The sequence below is a fragment of the Drosophila suzukii genome, chromosome X (genome assembly GCF_043229965.1).
Source record: "Drosophila suzukii chromosome X, CBGP_Dsuzu_IsoJpt1.0, whole genome shotgun sequence".
In the NCBI taxonomy this organism is placed as follows: domain Eukaryota; kingdom Metazoa; phylum Arthropoda; class Insecta; order Diptera; family Drosophilidae; genus Drosophila; species Drosophila suzukii.
Window position 1 is genome coordinate 10,364,836 of NC_092084.1, and position 22,797 is coordinate 10,387,632.

The 22,797-nt window shown below is 39.5% G+C and overlaps 4 protein-coding genes across 4 annotated transcripts; 3 read left to right on the forward strand and 1 right to left on the reverse strand.

Moving 5' to 3' along the window:
* Window positions 1–10,602: 10,602 nt before the first annotated feature.
* LOC108016712 (protamine-like protein 99C) lies at window positions 10,603–11,418 on the forward strand. The gene is made up of 2 exons (XM_017083439.4): window positions 10,603–10,885; window positions 10,947–11,418. Exons 1-2 carry the CDS (start codon window positions 10,679–10,681, stop codon window positions 11,364–11,366), a joined length of 627 nt encoding a protein of 208 aa, XP_016938928.3. The 5' UTR covers window positions 10,603–10,678; the 3' UTR covers window positions 11,367–11,418.
* Window positions 11,419–11,681: 263 nt separating this feature from the next.
* LOC108016571 (uncharacterized) lies at window positions 11,682–13,671 on the reverse strand. The gene is made up of 3 exons (XM_036820905.3): window positions 13,515–13,671; window positions 12,967–13,349; window positions 11,682–12,892 (listed from the first exon to the last, which is right to left on the reverse strand). Exons 2-3 carry the CDS (start codon window positions 13,336–13,338, stop codon window positions 11,774–11,776), a joined length of 1,491 nt encoding a protein of 496 aa, XP_036676800.2. The 5' UTR covers window positions 13,339–13,349; window positions 13,515–13,671; the 3' UTR covers window positions 11,682–11,773.
* Window positions 13,672–14,057: 386 nt separating this feature from the next.
* On the forward strand, window positions 14,058–14,870 carry LOC108016714 (protamine-like protein 99C). Its single transcript, XM_036820614.3, has 3 exons — window positions 14,058–14,320; window positions 14,386–14,663; window positions 14,721–14,870. Exons 1-3 carry the CDS (start codon window positions 14,135–14,137, stop codon window positions 14,737–14,739), a joined length of 483 nt encoding a protein of 160 aa, XP_036676509.2. The 5' UTR covers window positions 14,058–14,134; the 3' UTR covers window positions 14,740–14,870.
* A 4,940-nt stretch (window positions 14,871–19,810) lies between these two features.
* On the forward strand, window positions 19,811–20,381 carry LOC108016715 (uncharacterized). The gene has a single exon (XM_017083441.4). The coding sequence runs from the start codon at window positions 19,958–19,960 to the stop codon at window positions 20,258–20,260; it is 303 nt and encodes a 100-aa protein (XP_016938930.2). The 5' UTR covers window positions 19,811–19,957; the 3' UTR covers window positions 20,261–20,381.
* Window positions 20,382–22,797: the final 2,416 nt, after the last annotated feature.

The following is a 22,797-nucleotide window of genomic DNA, read 5'->3' on the forward strand; positions in this document are numbered from 1 at the left end:
GCAAAAGCAAAGCACAAGCAAAAGCAGACAATGTGTCATCAGTGGGTCTCTTGGCATTTAAATATTTTGCCGTCAAGTCATTAACATTATCAGTGGCCAAAAATGGGCAAAACAAGATGCAGTTTTGGTTGCACCGAAAAGCCAGGCAATATTCATAATAGCGCGGTTCATTAGGGTGTAATTTTGAATGTCGTTTGCATTTTCGGGGGCTGGCGGCAAGAAATATGCGGTCTGTTCGGTGCATCCTAATGGCAACTTAATGGCATCATCTGCCCTTGCCTTTGCATTCGCGAAATACGAATTTTGATTACGCCATCCCGGGAAACTCTAATGAACACAATCCTATTCTCGGTCTAGTAGGCCATGTATGGTATTTAGAACACAGGGCGTATGAGTAATATATAATAATATTATAAACAACTTTGAAATATTTGCTGTACATAAATCTTCATTTACCTCGAAAATGTATAAAGAAAACCCTGAAAAAACAATAATGGCTTCCCTTAAATCTTTCGTTGTTAGACTCCTACTTTTCTGCAATTTCGAACGCGAAGTCTTGAGAGTCCTTGTGCTTTAATATTGCTTTACGTCTGTATCATACATATGTTACTTTACCCAAGGTATTTTTTTTTTAATGCCAAAAGTTTTGAGTACTTTTTCCTTTACAAAGCCACACAGAAAGTAAATTTCTATGGCTTGCATTGAAAAACTTAAAGCAAAAAAAGTCAATTAAACTTAAATTGCTAGAAAGCAGAACAATGTAATTACATTGCGAATTTTTTAAGCTGCACCTTTTGCATTCCCGTGTGTGTTATTCCCTGTTCCCTCTACTATTTCTCGATGCTCGCCCGTTGCCATAATTAAATTTACCTGCGCTTAGTTCGGCTTTTTGGTGCTGTCCTTGTTGTTTTGGCTGCTGTTCATGATGTGGCTGTTGTGTCCGTGTTGCCGTTGTTGTGAATTTTCCCGCTTCACCCATTTTCCCATTTTCCCGCAACAATCAAGAAGCAGGTCAAAAAGGGACTTTTTCCCATCCCATCACATAGCATCCTTTCTCCTGGGGGCACAAACTTGTGTTCATGTGTTGACAGATTCGTTGACATCTCCCCCTGAATTTCCCAACCGCTTTCCTTTCCCCCCCCTTCCGCCCTCGGTCATCTTCAATTTCCATCGATTAATTTAATAAAAATTTCTCACATTTTCACTTATCTAGAGGGCAAAACTAGTGAAGCTCCCACACCTCGTTGATTTTCTCTTTTTAATGCACTTAATAGATGGAATTTTTAATCTCCGCTTACATGTGCACATTAAATGAACTTTTGAATGCTTAATTGAAATTACAAACAAACGAAAAAATGTCAGAATTCATTATGAACACACCAAATCGCTTTAAATTTGTTTTGTGAATTAAATATTTTTTAGGCAATTAATTATGCTGGTCGTGGCCAATTGTTCGTATTAATTAGCATGCCACGCCCACGCACATTAGCGCGCCCACTATTGCCAGACTTAAAATGTAAATTTAATATGTTTAGACCTCGCTTAGTTTCAGATTTTTAATTTAAATGTATTTTAGGTTTTGTAATTTACTTTGTTTCCATAATATTATATTATAAGAGCGTTCTTTTGTGTTATTTTTAAATCTACTCTCGATGGCTCTTATGTTTTCTTCCTCATTCAATTCTTTTTGGATTACGCAAGATTTTATTTTAAAATTCAAACCCTTTCTTCCAAAAGACATCACAAGCTGTTCCACCAAAGGGATCGTAAAACAGATTGGCCAACGACATAAATTTGAAACAAACGGAATGGAACAGGGACGTATAATTGACGAGCACAACTGTGCAGGGCTATCTTCCGTCTCCCTCTCACTCCCACTCTTTTGCTCCCTCGTTGTCGCCCTGTCCTTTTCGCACCCCTTGCACTTGCCATTCATTTGTAATCATTTGCGTGTTAAAAATTTTTGGCGCATTCATTGCTTATGTTCTCTGTCTCTTTCTCTCCCCCCATCCAGCGAACTACCATCTCTTTCACACCCTTGCCAAGCGATTGTTGTTGCTGTTTTTGGTGACGCTGTTGTTTTTTACAGGCTTCATAAATCTTAATTTTAGCGCATGCAAGGACAGGATTTAAACTGGCTAAGGGCGGATATATTGGGGGAGGGGGTTCACAGGGTCGTCGAAAAGGGGGAGGGGGTGTAAAAGTGGCGGTGGCAGGCTGTTGGCACATTGCTCGTTTTGAAGTTTTGAGCTGCACTTTTGACGTTACAAGCTGCCTCCCGCCAGCTTGGCCCCAAAAAGAGGGGGGTCCAAAAAGGGATTTTCCACAGAGAAAAATTTTGTCAATGTTTTGACCCTAACCAAACCTTAACAGGGTTTAAGAAGTCGTTTATGCTTTATTTGTTATAAAAACTAAATAATGTGTAGCTTGCTTTTTAATTATTGTACTTTATACAGTAAGTTTTCAAGCAAAAAAAACTTACTAAAGATGGAGAGTAGTTAGGGACAGTAGGAATTTGTATTATTTCCTTTTAAGAAACTGAAGTTGAAGTAACAGGGGTTACAAAGTCGCTTAAACTTTATTTGCTTTATTAAGTAAATTATATGTAGCTTGCTCTTTAATTACTGTTATTCATACAGTATGTTTTCAAACGAAAGAAACTTACCAAAGATGGAGAGTAGTTAGGGACAGTAGGAATTTGTATTATATCCTTTTAAGAAACTGAAGTTGAAGTGTATGAATAAAATAAATCTTACTACCCATTAAAGTTTACCATTTCCTTGACGATATGTCATCTACCTATATTTGGTTATTAGGTAATTAAAACATTTTCCCTGAGTGTATTGGGGGGTAGGAATGCAGGAGTCGACGGATGAGCTAACTGAAATTTGTCGCAGCAACTGAGGCGAAGGCATCCAGAAATGGCACAAGTTTTGGCGCGTTAAATTTAATGCCTTTGTTTTTGCCATCCAGCCCACACCCTTCATTTCAGGGCCCCCTTTTCAGGGTGTGTGTGTGTGTGTGTGTGGGGAGTGTACAAGATGTGCCAAAAATTTGGTCATACTCTCAGGCTCCACAACTCGTAAGAATAGTGCTTCGTTTTTTATTTATTTATTTATTTATTTATTTCGCCAACAGTTGGTACCTTAACTGGCTACTTGTATATTACTAAACTAAATACTAAGGGACGAAAGGTAATTGTAAAGGGTTTTCTTAATTAATTCCCTAGGAGAGCATGGGTCCAGCCGCATGTGAGATGGAAGTTTGTTCCAGTAGAACAAGGCTCTACACAGAGGCTCATTAAAAGCATAGTTAGCTCTATATGCCGGAATAAAAAAGGGTTCAAATGACCTTAAAGACCTACCAGGTACGGAAAAGCCTATGCTACTCAGCAATGCAGGGCAGTCTATTTTGGAGGACAGCAGGTCACAAATAAAAACTAGTGCGCTAGTTATTCTACGATCTTGTAGGGAAGAAAGGTGCACAAGACGACATTTCGCAGAGTAAGAGGGAACCGGGTCATTAAAGTTTAGAGAAAGAAGGGCAAAAGATAGGAATTTTTTTTGAACACGCTCAATACGATTGATGTGTGTAGTTCCAGTCGGACTCCAGACAAACGAAGCATATTCCAATCTGGACCTAATGAACGAAGAAAATAGGCTTAGTTTCGTGTACGGATCTTTAAATTGCGTGGAATTTCGTTTTACAAAACCATACATAGCGTATGCCTTTGGAATTATGTAGTTTATGTGATCCATGAAAGTAAATTTGGTATCAAACATAACTCCTAGGTCCAGTGATTCATTTCTTAAGGAAAGAACATGGGAACTAATGGAATAAGAGCTAAGGACATTAATTAATCGTTTGCTGTACCTAACGTAGAAACATTTTGACACGTTCAGAGGCAACTTATTACGAGAACACCAATTTCCCACATTTACTAGGTCATTTTGAAGAAGTTCACTATCGGAGATTGAATTCACAGACCTAAATATTTTAAGATCGTCCGCAAACAACAGGAATTCAGAATTTGTTATGCAATAGCTTAAATCATTAATGAAGATGATGAATAGAAACGGACCCAAAGCACTTCCCTGAGGAAGGCCAGAAGTAGCCACATACGGGTTTGAGAAAACACCATTGCACTCTACTCTATAAATCCGCCCATCTAAATAAGATTTAAACCAATTTAATATTGATGAATGAAATCCCAATTTCTGCAATTTTGCCAATAAAGCATTATGGGAGACTTTGTCAAATGCTTTGGCGAAGTCGGTGTAGACTACATCAACTTGATGATGACTGATAAACGAGTGGATGCAAAAAAGATTAAACGTAGCTAAGTTAGTGGTAGTTGACCTTCCAGGCATAAAACCATGTTGGTTAGGACTGATGATCCGACCAGCAAGAAAAGTTAGCTGCTTAGCTACAATTCGTTCAAACATTTTTGAAACATTACTTAGCTTTGCAATTGGCCTATAATTTGAAACAATGTTTTTGTGACCAGACTTGAATATAGGAGAAACTGTGGCAAGTTTCCATCTATGCGCAAATACGCCAGTGGAAAGAGACTTGTTGAAGATCATTTTTAGGGGCTCACAAAGAACACCTATACAGTTTTTCAAAATAAATGGAGAAAGGCCATCGCAGTCTAATTTTCCTGAGTCGTTAAAACTCTCAGCCGCCATATGACAGTCCAAATCAGTAACATCTAAGCACCCAATATTTAGCATCGTGGCAATGGCACCGAGTGAATCATCGTCATTCCACAGCGAGCTCGGTTCAAAGTTAGATACAAAATACTTAGCAAATAGATTAGCGACCCCAATATCAGAAGAAGCTGAAAGACTTTCATATGACATATGGGAAGGAAAGTAGGAGGTTGTACGTTTAGAATTGATAAAGTGCCAGAATGACTTAGGATTGGTAATTAGTTTACACTCTATATCAGCAATATATTGGCTGTATAAGAATTTATTGAGGAACTCAAACTCACGCTTATGTTGTTTGTACCGATCAAAGTCGGCAGCTTCACCGCTTTCTATGTAGCGCTTATAGAATTTATTTCGGAGATTTTTGTATTTTTTTAGTCCTTGTGTGTACCATGGTAGTCTATAAGAACTTTGAACTCTAGTTTTAGCATATCTGCCTATAATAGTAGAGAGAAAAGATATAAAAACTTCATAGGTTGTATTCACATCCGCATGCGAGAGGACTTCCGCCCATCTGATATTAGAAATATCACTACGGATAGAATCTAAACTGCTAGAATTAATATAGGTAAGAGGCAAGCGAGAATTATTTGGAGAGAAAATATAACAAGTAATTAAGATTAATAGGGGCTTGTGATGAGCATCACACGCGGCTAGCGGATTATCGCTGCAGCATAGAGTAAGGCATAAATCAGGGTGTACAAAAATTAGATCTAGAAGCTTATTTAAGTTATTAAAAACATGGTTAATCTGGACTAATCCCATACTAAGAAGCTCATCGATGACTAAGATTTCATGAGGAAGATGCAGATTACTGGGAACCATTGCTGAAGACTCAAGATCATGAGCCCACACGAGCGAAGATAGGTTGAAGTCGCCCAAAACACATATATATTGGCCATCTTCCAGCTCCTGGTATAGGTGGGCAATGTTGTCAACATGCGCTTTATATAAATCAAAACTGCTGCTTGGGGGTATGTATGATACTGTCAGGAAAATTGTTTCCATCGGACCAGCGAGAGATACACAGAGTTGGTCGAGCAGAGAATCCTCGTTCTGGAGACAAATAGCAATGCAACGCAGCTCACGCCGCACAGCAATTAAAACTCCGCCACCTCTGGAGCATCGTGTTTTAACGGAATCTCGATCCTTACGGAACACATGATAAAGATTTGTATCGAAGAATTCATTATCGAAGAAATCCATGTTGAGCCAGGTTTCAACAAAAATGATGACGTCATGATCACCATGAGACGTTGCCTGGAAAAGGGATTGAGCTTTCGTACGCATACCACCGATATTTTGAAAATAAATATTGAAATTTGTATTGTTAGCGCATATCCGGTCATCCATGGTCATGCTATCAATAACTGGTCCAGCATCATGGCCCGAATCCGTAAGAGGCCTCGCTGGGATTTTATCATAATTAATAAAATTATTTGTAAGAACCTTCAGTAAAGTAGTGGTACGGATACGAATAGGCTGGTGATCGGCGCTCCAAATATTAGGTGGGCAGTCAATATAAGCATTCAAGATATAACTGCACGCAGGTGAATCCACTCCTGGTAATAATGAGCGAGAACGTTCTACAGCAGCCGCAGTCCATTGTTGTTGTTGATGGCGAAAGCATCTCCAAAGAGCACCTTCAGAGAGAGCACTCTGAGAGAGTTGTTGTAGAAAGTCGAACGTCAGAAAGGTAGAGACGGAGAGCGCATGACTATTAGGCGATGAAGAGTAAGAATCCACCCGATTTTCTAGGTAATTCCGGAGAGAGACGCCAGATGATGAGAGCGCAACTCCGAGGAGCGCGCCGATATTAGAGCCAGGCGGACGGCGAATGTCGCGCACAGCGGACAACAAAAGCTCCAGCTGATGTTGTTGACGGTGCAACGGGAGAGAGGCGCAAGATGATGAGAGCGCAACTCCGAGGAGCGCGCCGATATTAGAGCCAGGCGGACGGCGAATGTCGCGCACAGCGGACAACAAAAGCTCCAGCTGATGTTGTTGACGGTGCAACGGGAGAGAGGCGCAAGATGATGAGAGCGCAACTCCGAGGAGCGCGCCGATATTAGAACCAGGTGGACTGCGAACGTCTCGCAAAGCAAACAACAAAAGCTCCGGCTGATGTTGTTGATGAAGCATCAGGAGAGCCACGGAAAGTGATGTGAGCGCAACTCCGAGGAGCGTGCCGATATTCAAGCCAGGCGGACGGCGAATGTCGCACAAAGTGGACAACAAAAGCTCCGGCTGATGTTGTTGATGGTGCGTTAGGAGAGAGTCAGAAGATGAAGAGAGCGCAGTGAGAAACGCAAGCAGCTGCCGATGTTGTTGCGAAAACGACTCCGACAAATGAGGAAAGGCTTGCAGACGATGTCCCGCAAAAGTATCGACGCCAGTGGCGTCGAACACTAGGGGTTTTTTGACGGCTGACTTGATGATGAAGTTGGTCCAGGCTCCGGCAAATTAGATAAAATTCCATCCCCTACCACAGTGGCCCGCTCTCTATGAATAAATCTTTTGACCTTAACTGAGTTCGGCCAGAAATCGTTTTTGAAGACTATATCGTAAAGCTGATCAGGGATACCAAGCTTGAAATTTACAAATTTTAAAGTTTGAACGTCGACATCTTTTTTTACAAGCTTTGCACAAGTGAGAGAACTAGCATCCACCTTAAGCTTGGTGGACACATATTTTAAAACAGCATTCGGATCTGTATCAGTTGCAAACTTTCCGACATGCAAAAATTTCTTGGTCGGCAAAACATGAAGGTCTTCAGCATTAGGAGCCACTCCAACAACATGTTTATTGGGCTTGTTGTTGTTCCTTCTCCTCTTATTTCGTACTTGTATGAAATTTCCTCTCTCCATATCCAGAGCATGATTAGAAGGGTCAACGACCGCGGAAGCCGTAGCAGCAGCAGCCGCATATGACAGGGGAGCTGCAGCTACGTTGGTAGGCCTCGGTAGACGAGGTTTCGGATTTACATTCTGATGCAATGCATCATCTTTAGGGGGGAACGCCTCCATGAATTTATTTTGAAGGCCCTGATATAAGCGCTCCAGGGCTTTCAATTTTTCATCGAATTCATCTATTTTAGAATGCGAATCATTCGCAACCACACAGCTATCACATTGCCATAGTATATTTGGATTTAATAAGAGTTTGAGCACATCCTCCGGTAGGGCTACGCAAGAAGTATGATAGGCGCGACGGCACAAAGAAGAGCAGCGAACAGCATCCGAAGCGCGAAGCTGGGCCAATGTAACATCGGTTTTGCACTCGGGACAGCGGGGAAGTAACATAGCGAGAATTTAAGCACGTCTGGACGCAAAGAAAGCTAGATGACGACTGACTTTTTTTGGGTCGCCGCATCAGGAAAATTCGCCCCTTTCCCCTGGAGCTTGATCACACCCCCGCAATGACATTCAACCACCCAAAACCACCCACTCGATGCCCTCTGGCGTAAGCAAAACGCATTTTGAAAGCTTTTAGCTGTTAATGTGGCATAAATTTGTCTTTGTTGTTGTCTTCTCGGGCACTTTTTTCCTTCATTTTGTGGGCGGAAATTGAAATAAAAAGCAACAGCGGCGACGAGAGCAAAACTTCAAGTGCCAGGGGCTCTGGACCCCGTCCAGTAACAAAATCCCCCTTTCCAGTAAATGCCCCCCCAACCACACGGAGAAAATGGAGGTATTTGGCTTAGACCTTAAGTTACAAATAAATCTTGATACCATAAGGAAATTCTATTGCATAGGTAAAATGTGGGAAGAAGGAATTAACTTCTGAGTATTATTAATATACTAAAATAAAAATTCAAAATCCAGCTATTTTATACTTGTTTTTTTTTATACAAGTTTCAATCTCTGAGGGGCGAATTTCAATAAATCATATAAGATATATATTTTTCTCTCTGCACGAAAACCCCCAATCAAAGCCCTTCCGAAGGATCCAAAAGCTGCACAGCTGTGCTGGCAATTCAAATGTTTGTTGTATATAAATTTATTGATTTGCATTAAAATGAGGCAAGCGCTCGTAAAGTGTGTCATTTCGGTCAAAAGCAACAGGGGGTAGAATGACAAAAAAAAATGTAAAGGTTGGGGATGCTGACATCGAGACTGGGACATCACTTATCCCCTCTCGTTCACTCCTCAGCCAACTCACTTGCTCCAAATTGAGATGGATGACATGTCAATGAACTTGTAATGACTTGCAAGCCGAATTCCGGCTTCCGGTTGCCGCAGACAAAAGCCTCGACTAATTTTCCAGCGAAACGAATTTTGATTGCAGGCCAAATTATAAAGTCGAAGATCGAAGAAGATACAATGAGTAATGATAGGGGTTACACAGTAAGTATGTAAGTGACAGGAAATTTATTTTAAGATTATATTTTAAATTCATTCGAAGTACTGGATGTTTTGAAAGGTCCTGGTAAGTAGATAACTTAATGTAGACGTGGGATTTTCTGTGAAATCGCTTTCTTAAAATACCATTATAGACACATTTGGTTGATAAACAAAATATACAAAATCCTAATCTAAGAATGATATAAAATAAGGACCTCAAAATACGGGAAGGAGCTGGTGCAGCCAAACGGGTTGAGATAAAAATCTGAAAAAGGATATTCGGAAATAATTATATATAAACGTTATCTTATCTGGGTTTTTTATAAATTCGTAAACAATTAAGGATTGCTGGAGGTGGGACCTGAGCTATCAGAACATTTGGTTTCTCATTTAGCTGAACTGAATAGCTGCAATTCAGGAGCCAATCAATTAGGGAGTTTCCAGGCCAATTGGCTGCCTTATTTGAAATCTGTCCGGTTTGATGAATCGGGTAAATTGGCATCCGGTTCAGCGGCGGTTGCATTTCGTCAGACCGCCATAATGTGTCATTCAATTAACACATCGGCTGTCGCTTTTAAGTGCAAGTCGATTATGCTGTCAACAGCTTTGCGGTGGCCAAAAACCAAACAGCGACAGCAAACCCAGCGAAATGGTTTCCTCTATATGTGCAATGCATATATGTGTCATACATCCCAGGGCCAATTTCTGGCTCGAATTGGTTGGGCAAATAAAACTGCCAACAGCTCTTTTCGCTCATTAATTTCATTTTTCATCGAGTCAACAATTAACCAATCGTCGATGCTCTCAATGGCTGGAGTTTAATTCATTCAATCGGTTGTAAGTTGCAAATATTCCGAAATCTCCAATCTCCAGTTTGACAGGTTGAATTTAAGGGATTTCCTCTACTTAATATCCCTCCTCGTCACGCCCCGCTTTTTCTCTCTGTGTGTGCGTGCATGCACTGCGCACATTTAATTATAGAATAATCTTTGATTTAATATGAAAATTGCATAAGGGGTTGGGGATGGGGGTGGCTGCTCTTGATGGCGTGCTGGCCGCGTTGCAAATTAATTAATTGCCGCCATATGCTAATTAAACACTCTTTTTGCCCAGCAATTTCACTCTTCCCCGCACGCAGGCAGATGCAAAAAGCTATCACATAGATACAATAGTATATATAGCTATATACATACGAATAAATATTTATATATTTATCTATATACATATATGTACACTGCTATGGCCGGGCTTTTTTGTGTTTTCCATGCATAATGCAAAGCCATTCAAGCGTCGCGGATTAAAGTGGCAACTCATTAATTTGGAATTCCACAGTAATTATATGGCCAAGCAGTGACTATCCCACACTGGCCATGACTTGCGTTAATCCCGAAACAGGATCCTCTTCCCATCGACTTTTCTGTAATTAAAAAACAAGTTTTTTGGGGGACTTTACGCCTTGCTGTTTTAAAAACGAAGAGGATTTATCATTTTGTGTTTAAAAAAAAATATCCCAGGTAGCTGGGAGAACGGCTTCTAAATCAAAATCAGTATTCACATTCATATTCAAGTGTAGACAGTGTCGTGTACGGGAAACCAAATTGTAGTTTTACACAAATTAAAACTATGGACGGAAAAAAACGTGGAAAGTCACTTTGTAAAACAACTAACAAGTTCCAGAAAGAAGCGCGCATTACAAACAATGGCTTCCTTAACTTATCGACCGAATTCAAAAAGCCATTCTACAGAATTTCCAAACCGAACATGACACGTTTCGGAGCAAGAGAATGGAACTATATGACCCTCCAAGAAAAGGATGTCTTTAAAAACATGGTAAGTAGGAAATATCTTAATTTTTAATAATATAAACCAATTGCTAACAAACGTATGTTAGAAAGAACCTGTGACTGTTATAAAAAGTGCACCTCAGGAGTTGGAGAGTCAGTCCCATTGGGAAAACCCCGGTAAATCTGAGCGGGAGAAAAGCAGTCCAGTTCGCTCTCCTTATGCCCGTGAGAGGGAGTCTAAGAACCAGAAGGAAAGGAAGAAGTCCCAGTCCATCAAGCGCAGGGTCAAGAAGAAAGCCAGTCCTGTGCTGAAGAATCGCGACAAAAGTCCTTTGGGCTCAGCGGTGGCCTATATTCATTTTATGCGCAAGTTTCAAGAACAAAATTCTCATTTGCCGGCCCCTCATCTTTTAATCAAGGCAGCTCGCGTTTGGTGCCTTCTGACTGAAAGTCAGCGCAAACTATTTGATCTAAATTTAAAGGTTTATAAGAGAAGTAATGGCTTCAATTTTGTAAAGATTGTGTGAACTGGACCAAAAACACTTTGTAAATAAAAAGAACTGCGTTTTTGAGACTGTTTTTAATCACCTATTTTTAATATTCCAGTCGTTTCTATGACAACTTATGGCAGTGGTAATAATTGTATTCAATTGAATTTATTATTTCGAAACTCAACAACGAAGCTCTAGTTTTCTTACTAATTTTTATTCATTCCTAAACCTATGATAAATTCGTTTGCTTGTTTATAAAAGTATTTCAAAGTTAGGAAAAACACTTCCATTTTTAACCCCGTTTTATGGTAAACAATTTCCGGAACTTCAAGCATTTAGTTATACATCTGCTTAGCATGTTTTAGAACCAGCATTCTAATATATAATATATTTGTTACTCGAAATAAAAATTACATTAACTAGCTTTCTTGGTGAACAGCAATTTAGCTGAGCTGAGGCATTACATTCTGGTCAAGTTCCTTTAATATTCCTCTGGTCTGGCCACCCGTTTCCTGCAAATAGGTCTCGGAGAGATAAACCTGATCCTCGGGTGGTATAACTTCCGGTTCGGGAGGCTGAGGATCCCCTTCGTGGGGCAGAAATAGATTTAATTTAAGGAACAGAGCTTGCAACTCAATCAAGAAACTTTCGTTCGGGTCCTCATCCTCCCTGCATTCCAATTCAGCTGGCACCTCCTCCATGGTCTGTAGATCATTGGTAGTTGAACGCCTTGGCCATGTCTGAAACTCCCTCGCTCTCTGCGAGACATAGGAACAAATTGCTTGACTATCCATAACATGAGTATAGGGACCCTTGGGGTATGGCAAGTGATAAGAACACGTTTCGTCGTACATCCACTCCCTTGGAGCATCGTCTGCAACATCCCTCAAGGATTTGAGAAATTCGCGACGAATGGGTTGCATAAGTCGCAGCGACGCTATAGTGATCGCAAAGTTGATCCTATACCGCATTTCGAAATTATAATGAAAAGCGCCCAAAAGAGTACCTTCGGGATCCGAGGGACTGCTGGACACCGAAGATGTGTCCCACAGTTTTCGTAGAACGGGTAGTGGCATTAAGGTGAATCTAACGCACTCCATCAGTTGTGGCATGAGCTTAGGTATTTCCTGCGGACGATATGCTAGCCAACAGATAAGGGCCGAAAAGACCTCCACCTCGGAATTGACACCCAAAGAATCCTGGTACATCAAGGTCATCACATCCTCGAAGGGCATCTGCCGAAAATGAATTCCCCCCACCACGGCCAGAAAATGAACCCCGATCCTCTGAAGCATCACCTTGCGGAGCGCTTCGAGTTCGGGATACTTCAGGGCCTTTAAGTAAACCTCGAAGGCGATCTCCTCTCGGAAGTGGGCTCCGCACAGGAATCGATAACAGTCCGTCTGCAGTGCTCGCATCTCTAGTTGCATGGCCGTGTGCAGCATGGCAACCACTTGACCCGGTCCTATATCGTTTCCTAAAGACTCTTGCAATCTCATCCAATCGTAGGCAGCTCGAAAACCCACGGCAGTAAGGTCAGCGCCCTCGCGAAAGCGATACACCTAGGGATGGAAAAAAGCGTTCGATAAGTTAATCGTACATATGTAATATCAAGAATGATAGTAACAAGACTCACCCGGCGAATGTGGCGTTCGAAATATTTGCAATGGATTTTCAGAAGTGAAGGAATACACCAGAAAGTGGATGTTCCGATGCAAACTCGTGTTGTGGCACCCATGTTATCGGCGATTATGTGCCTGTAATCGGCGGAATTGTTGCACTCAAAGGGATGCGAATGGGGAAGATTGACTCGGAAAAAGTGTACATCATTCCAAGGCATCACGCGATTGAGGGCACACTCCACTTGACGCCGACGTTCCTGTGCATCCATATTACCAATACTGAATGCCCGGCATTCAAATTCAATTCTGTTCACATTATCCACACATATGACTCCTTCCAGAATGAATACTTCATCGTGGTTTTGGTTCGCGTCGTCCCCCATCATTTAAATCGAATCTATATATAAAACAACGTAGAAAGAAATCAAATATGTATAAAATCATTATAGAAATTAATTTTTTCTTAAGATCGCGGCAATAAATATACGGAATTTGAAAACAGACGAATCGGGGACTTGCGGAATTGGCTTGTCAATTTAAATACGCGCGAGATTTCACTTACCGAATACCCAAATATTATCACGCAACGTCTACAATGCAAAACTTGGAAAAAAAATCTAGAAAATATAATAAAAGTCTTGCTGCTAGCAATCGACTTGTTCTCTCTATGTAGAAAATATTATGAATGCCCGTTCCAAAACACTGACAAGCAAAGGCATGGAATGCTCGGTTTGGCTGGATTTGTTGGCCTTCTTCGATTCAATATTTTTTGCACATTATTTTTCAACTTTACTAATTTTGGAAAACTTGCAATTAATAAATAATGAAATAAGAACTCCTTTTTAATAAAAATAAAAAAAGTGAAGTCAAGACATTCGATAAAAAGTTGGGATTATATAAGTCGCGCGTTTAGAGGTATTTTTGTTTTGTATATATTTTGTTGTGTCGGGAATGCCTCCTTCACTACTTCTGACTGCAATTGAGATAATTAACTATTCCACTGTACTCTTTAATATTGTATTTAAAATTGGATATAAGTCCAAAAAAATATCCTAGGTAGCTGGGAGAATGGCTTCTAAATCAAAATCAGTATTCACATTCATATTCAGTGTAGACAGTGTCGTATTATAACAAAATTGTAGTTTTAAAGAAAAATTAACTGTGGACGGAACCAATCGTCGAATGGCACTTCAAAGGCCGATTTACAATTTTCAAAAAGTAGCTCGCTTGACAAACAATGGCTACCTTAACTTCTTAATGGAGTACAAAAAGACGTTCTGCGGAGTTTCCCCAAATGACATGGTACGTTTCGGAGCAAGTCAGTGGAATCAGTTGACCCTCGAGGAAAAGGATTTCTTTAAAAATATGGTAAGCATAGGAAATATCTTAATCATAATTGATATCTAAAATTTTTAAACAAACGCGTGCAAAAGGGTGCAACAAGTGCACTTCAGGAGTTTGAGAATCAGTCCTATGGGGAAAATCCAGTTCGCTCTCCTTTTGCCAGTGATCAAGAAAAATCAATCAAGAAACCCAGTCCAGAGACTCTCCACCAAAATCGGTTGGGCTCCGCCGTAGCCTATATTCATTTCATTCGCAATTTCCAGAGGAAGAACAAAGATTTGGAGGCAAATGATCTATTGAAAAAGGCAGCCCGACTTTGGTGCCGTCTGCGTGGAAGCCAGCGCGAACAATTTGAGAAGCCACTTTGGTAAAATTATCTAAATGTAAAGCTTCACTCAATTAATAATATCTACAATTTTTTCAGGATTGTGAGAACTGGATAAAAAATCTTAAATTTAAGCCATCTTAATATGTCTAAATTTGAAGCGCGAAATATTTAAGTAATGATGTTTTGTAAGCCTAATTAAAAGAACTAGGCTCTGTAAACTATTTTACATTATAGTTATCTGTTATCTTTTTCTGACTGATTTTTTATGGTGAAAAAAGGGATTCAGATTTTGTTAAAAATACGATATTCAGATTTGAACCAAAAATTCGATTTTTCTCCAGTTTTTTTTAACGCAGTTTAGCGAAATCATTTTTTTTTTTGACCAGTTTTCGAACTTTTTGTAAGGGGGTGCATCGTCCTTTTTTGCGAAAAATGTGAAAAATTAAAAATTTCCAGGTTTGGATGCCAATGGATTGGAAATTAAACAACGAGCTCAACAAGGTATGACATTCCTCGATCTGACGCTTATTTTTTTTATAGCATCCAAAAAACTGACTTTTTATGGCGAAAAAATGGGATTCAGATTTTGTCAAAAATACGATATTCAGATTTTCGCCAAAAAACCGATTTTTCTTTCCAGTTTTTCAATCGCAGTTTGGCCAAATCAAGGCGTACAGCTAAAAGACCGACTGTTTTGAACAGCTTGCTAAGTATGCTAACGATCCCAATCACTTTAAGGAAAATTTATTTTTTGACCAGTTTTCGCATTTCTTGTAAGGGGGTGCATCGTCTTTTTTTCAAAAAATTCAAAAAATTCCAGCTTTGGATGCCAATGGATTGGAAATTAAGCAACGAGTTCAACGAGGTATGGCATTCTTTGATCTGACGATTTGTTAAAGCAGCCAGAAAACTAAATTTTTTTCCCTTTCCGACCCATACTTGCCTAATGACAGCCAAAACACAGATTTTTTATGTCGGAATTTAAGTTTTCAATTTAGAATTGAAATTACCAATGGATTACCAATACAGTTTAATATTTATAATCGTTTACAAATTGAAGTTTTAGCTCGATGAAAATGGTTTATTTTGAAAGTTTCTTGTACGCATGTGCAACAGTTTGGCATCCTTTGGCATCCTCGAAATGTTGGGCCACATTTCGGAGTGGGCAACATGTTGGTGGCCGAGTGCGCATGTCCTGGCAACATGTGTCCGGCTTTTCTCGTTCCGGCGGAGTTTTCCTCGAGGCGCCGTCGCTTGTTTTGATTTGCGCAGCTTGTTTATGTTTTGCCCATCCTGACAGGTGGTTGTCGCATATGTGTGTGTGGTGTGTGTGTGGTGTGTGTGTGTGGCGTGTGTGTGTGTGAGTGTTGTGCATGTGTGGGTGAGTGCCGCAATATTTATGCATGGCAATTGCTCAATGTCGTCCGTCGTCTGGCCCTCAGACCCCAAAACGAATCTAACCCCAGGTTCCTAGTGGTACACAGCAAAAGAAAGCATAATTCTTGAAATATTTTTCAAGCGACAGATAAGATTTTAAATAATACTTAAGAGATACGCACATACCATTGAAAAACCCAGTATTTTGAAGTATTACCTATCTTGGAAATCCTCTGAGATATCATTACTTAACTTGGCATTAAAAATAAAAGCAATTTGGAATCAACGAAAGAAGTGTTCATTTCGACGTGTTCCATTATCAACTCCTCAAATATAATATATTTAAACAAATTATATTTTTTCACAAATTAGAATGGTTGTACTATACATTACTATACCAACAAACTTTGCCTTAAAGATAATGAACATTAAATATAAAAATCTTAGACACATTCGGTAATAAAACTTCTGAATATTGGCCTTAAATCAGCACTTAGCACCATAATTCGTACATAAGGTATATCCCCTTTTCGCCCAGTGTAGATCCCCATCCCCGAGGCCTGTCCTATCTGCCAGCTTAATCCCATCGCGGGTCCGCTCTCGCTGGCATTCTCGCATTCCCGTCAAGCGTCAATTTATCATTCCTGGCTGGCATTTATGTGTTCTAGCTGTTTTGGAGCCGTTACCCCTCTTATACTCGTATAATTGTTTCTCCGTTTCCGTCCGGGGCATATTCAATTCGCGAAATATAACTGGGGTACCTGGGGTACCGCTCTCCCTGGGGGAATCCGAAAATGTTGTACCCCTCACAATGTTTTAGCTGCTTTCTATTCTCTTTTTTATCTTCCACCTTTTTTTGTTGTTCACAGACTTCACACATTCTCCACCTGTCGCTGTCACTTTCAATGGGACTTTTGCATTGGCCGAATGCCAGTTGGCCAAGTTCGTTGTGCCCGATTCGGAGGCCCAAATCGGATCGGATAGGTGGAACTTTGGCGATGGGCGCAGAGCGACTCCCGACTGGCGACTGGCCGTCTGCCATATGGAAGGGAACGCCATGCGAGTCCTGCGGCGATGCAGCATAATTCGCCCCATGCAGCAGCATATAAGCCGCTTAAGGACAGTGGAGCCTTCACATCTTCGATTGCCCAACTCCAGAGCACCAGAGCTCCAGAGCTACCGAACTTTCGAACTTAGCCGCCCCCTTTTTGCCGCCCATGCGATGCGACAGTGTTGCTACATAAATCACTTTTCCATTCGCTGTCCCCCGCGCTTTTGCATGGATGCCAAAGTACAGTTGTGCTCGCGGCGGGAAAGTTGCAAAATAGAGAAATACGAGGGGGGCTGAGGAACGGGTATTTAAGCCATTAGGTACTGATTAGCTGGTATGCCACTTACACTGGCCTCTAAGGCTATTAGCCAGTACAGGAGCTCGAGAGTCCCATAAAGGTCTTAAACGGAAAAAATTGCTTTTAGAAAGCAGCTTTGAAGGTACAAAAATGCAAGATTCCTAAGATTATTTGTACTAGATTTAAGGACATACTTTAATAGATAGTTAAGAAGGGGATTGCTGAATTTTATTATCAGAACTTGATGATATAGGTCTTCTTTCAAAGTAAATCCTGTAAATATCGTACTTATGTCATGTATTGAATCCTATGTTTAGGAAGAGGGGATTGTTAAAATGTATCTTCCATCAGTTTTGGCAGGCATTATAAAGTTTAAATCGTTAAAACTTATAAAGAAACAACAGAACAAATTATTAAATGTAAACCCTTGAATGTTATCCAGTAATTCCATAAAGTTAACAACCAGGAGTAAAGAAAAGAAAAACCCTTTGAATGTTGGTCTTGATAAATTACAAATTGTAAATACCTGTACTTATAAAGGGTTTAGTTCACCTTTTTTCGGCGGCCAAGGATTAAGGCTTCGTGTTGGGGCCTTCTTTTCCGGATTGCTTTCACTGAAATGAGGCTCCCGAAGCCTTTATACCCCATCCTTCACTGAAGTCCTAGACCTAGACCTGGGCTCCAAAACAAAGCCAAATCGCACACAAAGCCAATTGCCCGGCTTCTGCCATCTAACTCACTCTGGCCACTCTTTTCCCCTGGCTAAAAGGGAACAAAACGAAGCCACGCACTTGTAGTTACAAAGCGGATACTCATTTAAGTTGATTCACCGCACCAACAACTGCACAAAGGACGCGAGGACGCGACGTCAGCCAATGACACTTTATGACAATTGCACTTGGCGGCTGCTCCTGATGAAGGGGGGCCAGCGAAATAATGGGGGACAAACCCTGCACCTCGAGAACACCCCGAGAACACCCCGAGAACAGCCCGAGAATACCCCCAGTATAGAGGTCGGCTTTCTCCTTTGGGGCAGCCGAACCACCGAACAAAGCAGCCAACGAGGACACAACAAGAACAAACAAGTGAAAATCATTCAGGGAAAACTGCCGTCTGCCAACTCCATCTCGAAAGGAAATCCGCGTACGCTGGGGAGCCCACAAAACGCTACGCAAAATAAAACAAATAGGAAAGTTATAGTGGTGTGTATGGACTATGTGATACCTGGTGTTTAAAACAAGAACCAACGTAATACCTATTACAAATCATATAACTCTGTATGTTTTAGTGATACCACATGAAAGGAGAGGATGAAGAATTAGTACATCTTATAGTATTTTAGAAATAAATTAGTCAATTGATGTTGTATTTAACAATTTCAAGAACCATCTATTACCTTAAATCCTTGTCAAATGATTAAAATATTAATGTTTCGCTTTCCTATTAATATAATATACCTCTTGAGCTCTACGAATACCAGGTACTAAGGCAAAAACAAAAAGGAATCGTAAACAAAATGCCGGAAAAGGCAAAAAACATGGCGACAAAGACGACGGCGACTATGGCGACTATAACGATGACTATGACTCCGAACCACGTGCTCCATATGCTGCACATGAGGCGAATGCGAATGCGGACGCGGATGCGGATGTGGATGCGGATACTAGGGGGGGATCTGGGCATATGGCGGAGATCGGGGGAATGAGTGGTATACGTACGCTGGAGATGTGGAGATGAGAGCGGCCCGACGTCGCCGTGATAATGACTTTTTGTCTCTGCTCGAATGTCACTTGATGTTTGTGGGTCCTTCGCTTCCTGGCTACACTGGCAAAAATAAAACAGCCTAAATGGGTGTAAATTAATCTATAATTTCAGTTCATTGTATTGAAAAGAAATAACTGAAATATTAGCCACGGATTTTAGCCTATTAAAATGAATAATAAAACATTTCACTCCCTTTACCAAAAGCCTTGGGTAAATTATTAATAATACTTAGAAATTATTTATATTAATTATTAAGCAGAGTTGCAAATAAGTACTTGGGAATTATAAGGCACAGCGTAAGCCATAAGAAAAATCCTTTAAATGGGTGTAAGATAATAAATTTAATGATATAATATAGCGTTCTACAGCTCATTCATCTTTAAACTTTTTAAAGATCTTAGAAATTGTATCTGTTTACTCGAGCTTACTTTTCTAACCACCATTTCTCTGAGTGCAGTGTTTTCCTGGTCTTTGTTGCTTTGCTGGCTGTTGCCTTTGTTGTCGCAGTTTTCGTTTTTATGCCTCGAGGTCATTCAAGTTCAACCCGCCACAGCCGCCTTCTGATTAATTGGCCATGAGGAAGTGAGTCTGCTTCGGCAAGTAAGCACAAAAAAGTAGCAGGCTATGAAGTAGGGGAGTCAGAAAGTTGGCGCGGCCCTAAATGTCAAAGGTAGATGGGACTTTCATTCCCCCAACTCGTTCATAACGACTGAGACCGGCCTCCGAGTCGGTCACAAAATTTTTCTACACTTTCTACCTTTGGTTTCCCATAACAAACAAAAAAAAAAGTAAAAAATTAAACAAAAAAAAAAATAAAACAAACCATTTTTGATTGCTGCTAACATGCCGGTCACCTACAAGACACGTACACTGCCCCAACAGCGAAATCTGGTGCCCAACCTCCTACGCTCCATTCTACACGTCCTGGAGGAGGCCCATCGACCCATGAGCGACACCGAACTCATCTTCGTCCTGGGAGTCCAGTACCGCCGCAACGATCCCGAGTTCCAGCGCCAAGTGCAGATCAATCTACGCGATGGCGTCGAGTACGGGATCCTGAAGCGCCAGAGGAACCACTTCTCCCTCCGCTCCCGACGACTGGGCGAACTGATGGCCACTCTGGGAACACCCTCGTCACACCACTAAATGGTATGGGAACCCAAAGAACACACTACACCATCGGATTGCTAACACCTGAAGAGAGAACCACAGAACCCGAAACGTTACACCGTTGAACACACTTAAATACACGTGATATGCTTCGGGATTAGTATGTATTATTGGGGTTGGATAATATCAAGCCATTTTGGGGAATGTTGAATGCTAATATTAAATCGGGGTCACCAAATAGCCCGATCAGCTAACTGTGTACCATTATAATGGATAATATATTTCTATTATCCCATCGTATCATTGGGGAAGGATAATATCAATCCATTTTGGCGCGTTGTTGCGGTGGCCGGTACCTCCGTTCTTCGGCATGATAAAGGGTTTACTTGGCTTTGTTAGTTATTCCCCTTTAAAAAGATAAAAAGCCTTTTCCCCGTCTTTATTCGCTTCTTTTTTTGTAAACAAATAGGGATGTTGATAATACTATATATCAAAATATCGATATATCGATATTTCTATAAAAAAAAATACGTCGAGATAGATTTTCGCCGAAATCTAAGTAAAATATGTTAATTTAAATGTTTTTTTTTTATTAAATTGCAATTTAAATACGTTTCATTATTAAATTTAAATACGTTTCATTATAAAAAAAATTTAAATTAAAAATATTTAAATACGTTTCAATAATAATAATAATAATAATAATAATAATAATAATAATAATATTAAATACGTTTCATTATTAAAATTCAATTTAAATAGAAAATACGTTTCATGATTAAAATGCAATTTAAATACGATTCATTATTAAATTGCAATTTAAATAGAAAATATTTAAATACGTTTCATTATTAAATTTAAATACGTTTCATGATCAAAATGCATTTTAATAATGTTTTATGGTCAAAATGCAATTTAATAAAGTTTTATGATCAAAATGCATTTTAATAAAGTTCCATGATCAAAATGCAACTTAATAAAGTTTCATGATCAAAATGCATTTTAATAAAGTTTCATGATCAAAATGCAATTTAATAAAGTTTCATGATCAAAATGCAATTTAATAAAGTTTCATGATTAAAATGCAATTTAATAAAGTTTCATGATTAAAATGCAATTTAATAAAGTTTTATGATTAAAATTCAATTTAATAAAGTTTTATGATCAAAATGCAATTTAATAAAGTTTTATGATCAAAATGCAATTTAAATACGTTTCATTATAAAAATGCAATTTAAATATAAAACACGTTTCATGATTAAAATGCAATTTAATAAAGTTTCATGATCAAAATGCATTTTAATAAAGTTTCATGATCAAAATGCAATTTAATAAAGTTTTATGATCAAAATGCAATTTAATAAAGTTTCATGATCAAAATGCATTTTAATAAAGTTTCATGATCGAAATGCCATTAAATAAAGTTTCATGATCAAAATGCAATTTAATAAAGTTTCATGATCAAAATGCAATTTAATAAAGTTTCACGATTACAAGCAATTTAATAAAGTTTTATGATCAAAGTTTCATGATTAAAATGCAATATAATAAAGTTTCATGCTGAATAATAATCAATCGGGGTCACCAAATAGTGGGACCAGGAAAGGTTATGCCTGCCTATGTTCAGCTTTATGTGTACCATTAGAGAAGATAATTATTTGTTATTTTTCTCAGTTGATGCCTTTCCCTTTGCAGAAAAATTGGAAGATACGTAGTTATGTTTTGGGTCACCTTATAGTTGAAACTTTCTTGTGAGTGTGCTTAAATATGTTCAAAAGGTACGGTTGTTTTTACAAATGGCTTATGAATGCTATTTATCTACCAAGCTTATATGTATATATTTCGCTTCCTACGCTTGCATTTAATTGCCTTAATGTTCAGGTGCCCCAATAATTCACATTTGGCGGCCCTCAAGGGTTGGCAGCGATTTTGTCACGCCAGATTGGCCCTCTGGTGGCAAACGCGTTTTGTGGCAAATATTTGCGGTTATCTAAATGAAATGCATGGCATTGCACATTGCACAGCGACCACAGTGCGGTGGGCGTTGGATTGGTGAATATTTGCATTGCACCGCGAAATATGCAATTAAATCATAAATTAAGCGGTAAAAATCAAACATTATCCAGAGGGTGGTATGTACGTTTTGGGGGGCGGACAAAAGAGGGATATACTTAATTTTTGAGTTGATTTTGTTGCATTTTCCACAGCCTACTTTTTCCCCGGGGCTGCAGTCTTTTTGCTCGCCTATGCAAATGCCATTATGAACTATGAATTATGAATATTTATCGAAATGTGTATGCGAATGTGGTTTTTCAATTGTTTTGCAATGGCCGATAGTAGCGAATCCTAATTTGATCCAATCGCAATGATATCAGGGCTTTCTAAAGGGTATTTTAATATGTTTGTGGTATGTGTAGACTTACAAATCTAGTAATATTTATTGAAATTAGACATGAAATTAAACACTAGTCAAGTTAAAATCCATTGAGAGTAAATGAGGCAACCCAGAATTGGTAATACATTGCTTTCACATTCATTATGTTTATCTGTAGCAACACTCTGAATACTTAAAG

Coding starts and splice junctions, on each gene's coding strand:
- LOC108016712 (XM_017083439.4), top strand. CDS start 10,679: ATGGACGGAAAAAAACGTGGAAAGTCACTTTGTAAAACAACTAACAAG. Junction 10,886..10,946: donor AGGATGTCTTTAAAAACATG/GTAAGTAGGAAA, acceptor AACGTATGTTAG/AAAGAACCTGTGACTGTTAT.
- LOC108016571 (XM_036820905.3), bottom strand. CDS start 13,338: ATGATGGGGGACGACGCGAACCAAAACCACGATGAAGTATTCATTCTG. Junction 12,893..12,966: donor TCGAACGCCACATTCGCCGG/GTGAGTCTTGTT, acceptor TTCCATCCCTAG/GTGTATCGCTTTCGCGAGGG.
- LOC108016714 (XM_036820614.3), top strand. CDS start 14,135: ATGGCACTTCAAAGGCCGATTTACAATTTTCAAAAAGTAGCTCGCTTG. Junction 14,321..14,385: donor AGGATTTCTTTAAAAATATG/GTAAGCATAGGA, acceptor CGCGTGCAAAAG/GGTGCAACAAGTGCACTTCA.
- LOC108016715 (XM_017083441.4), top strand. CDS start 19,958: ATGCCGGTCACCTACAAGACACGTACACTGCCCCAACAGCGAAATCTG.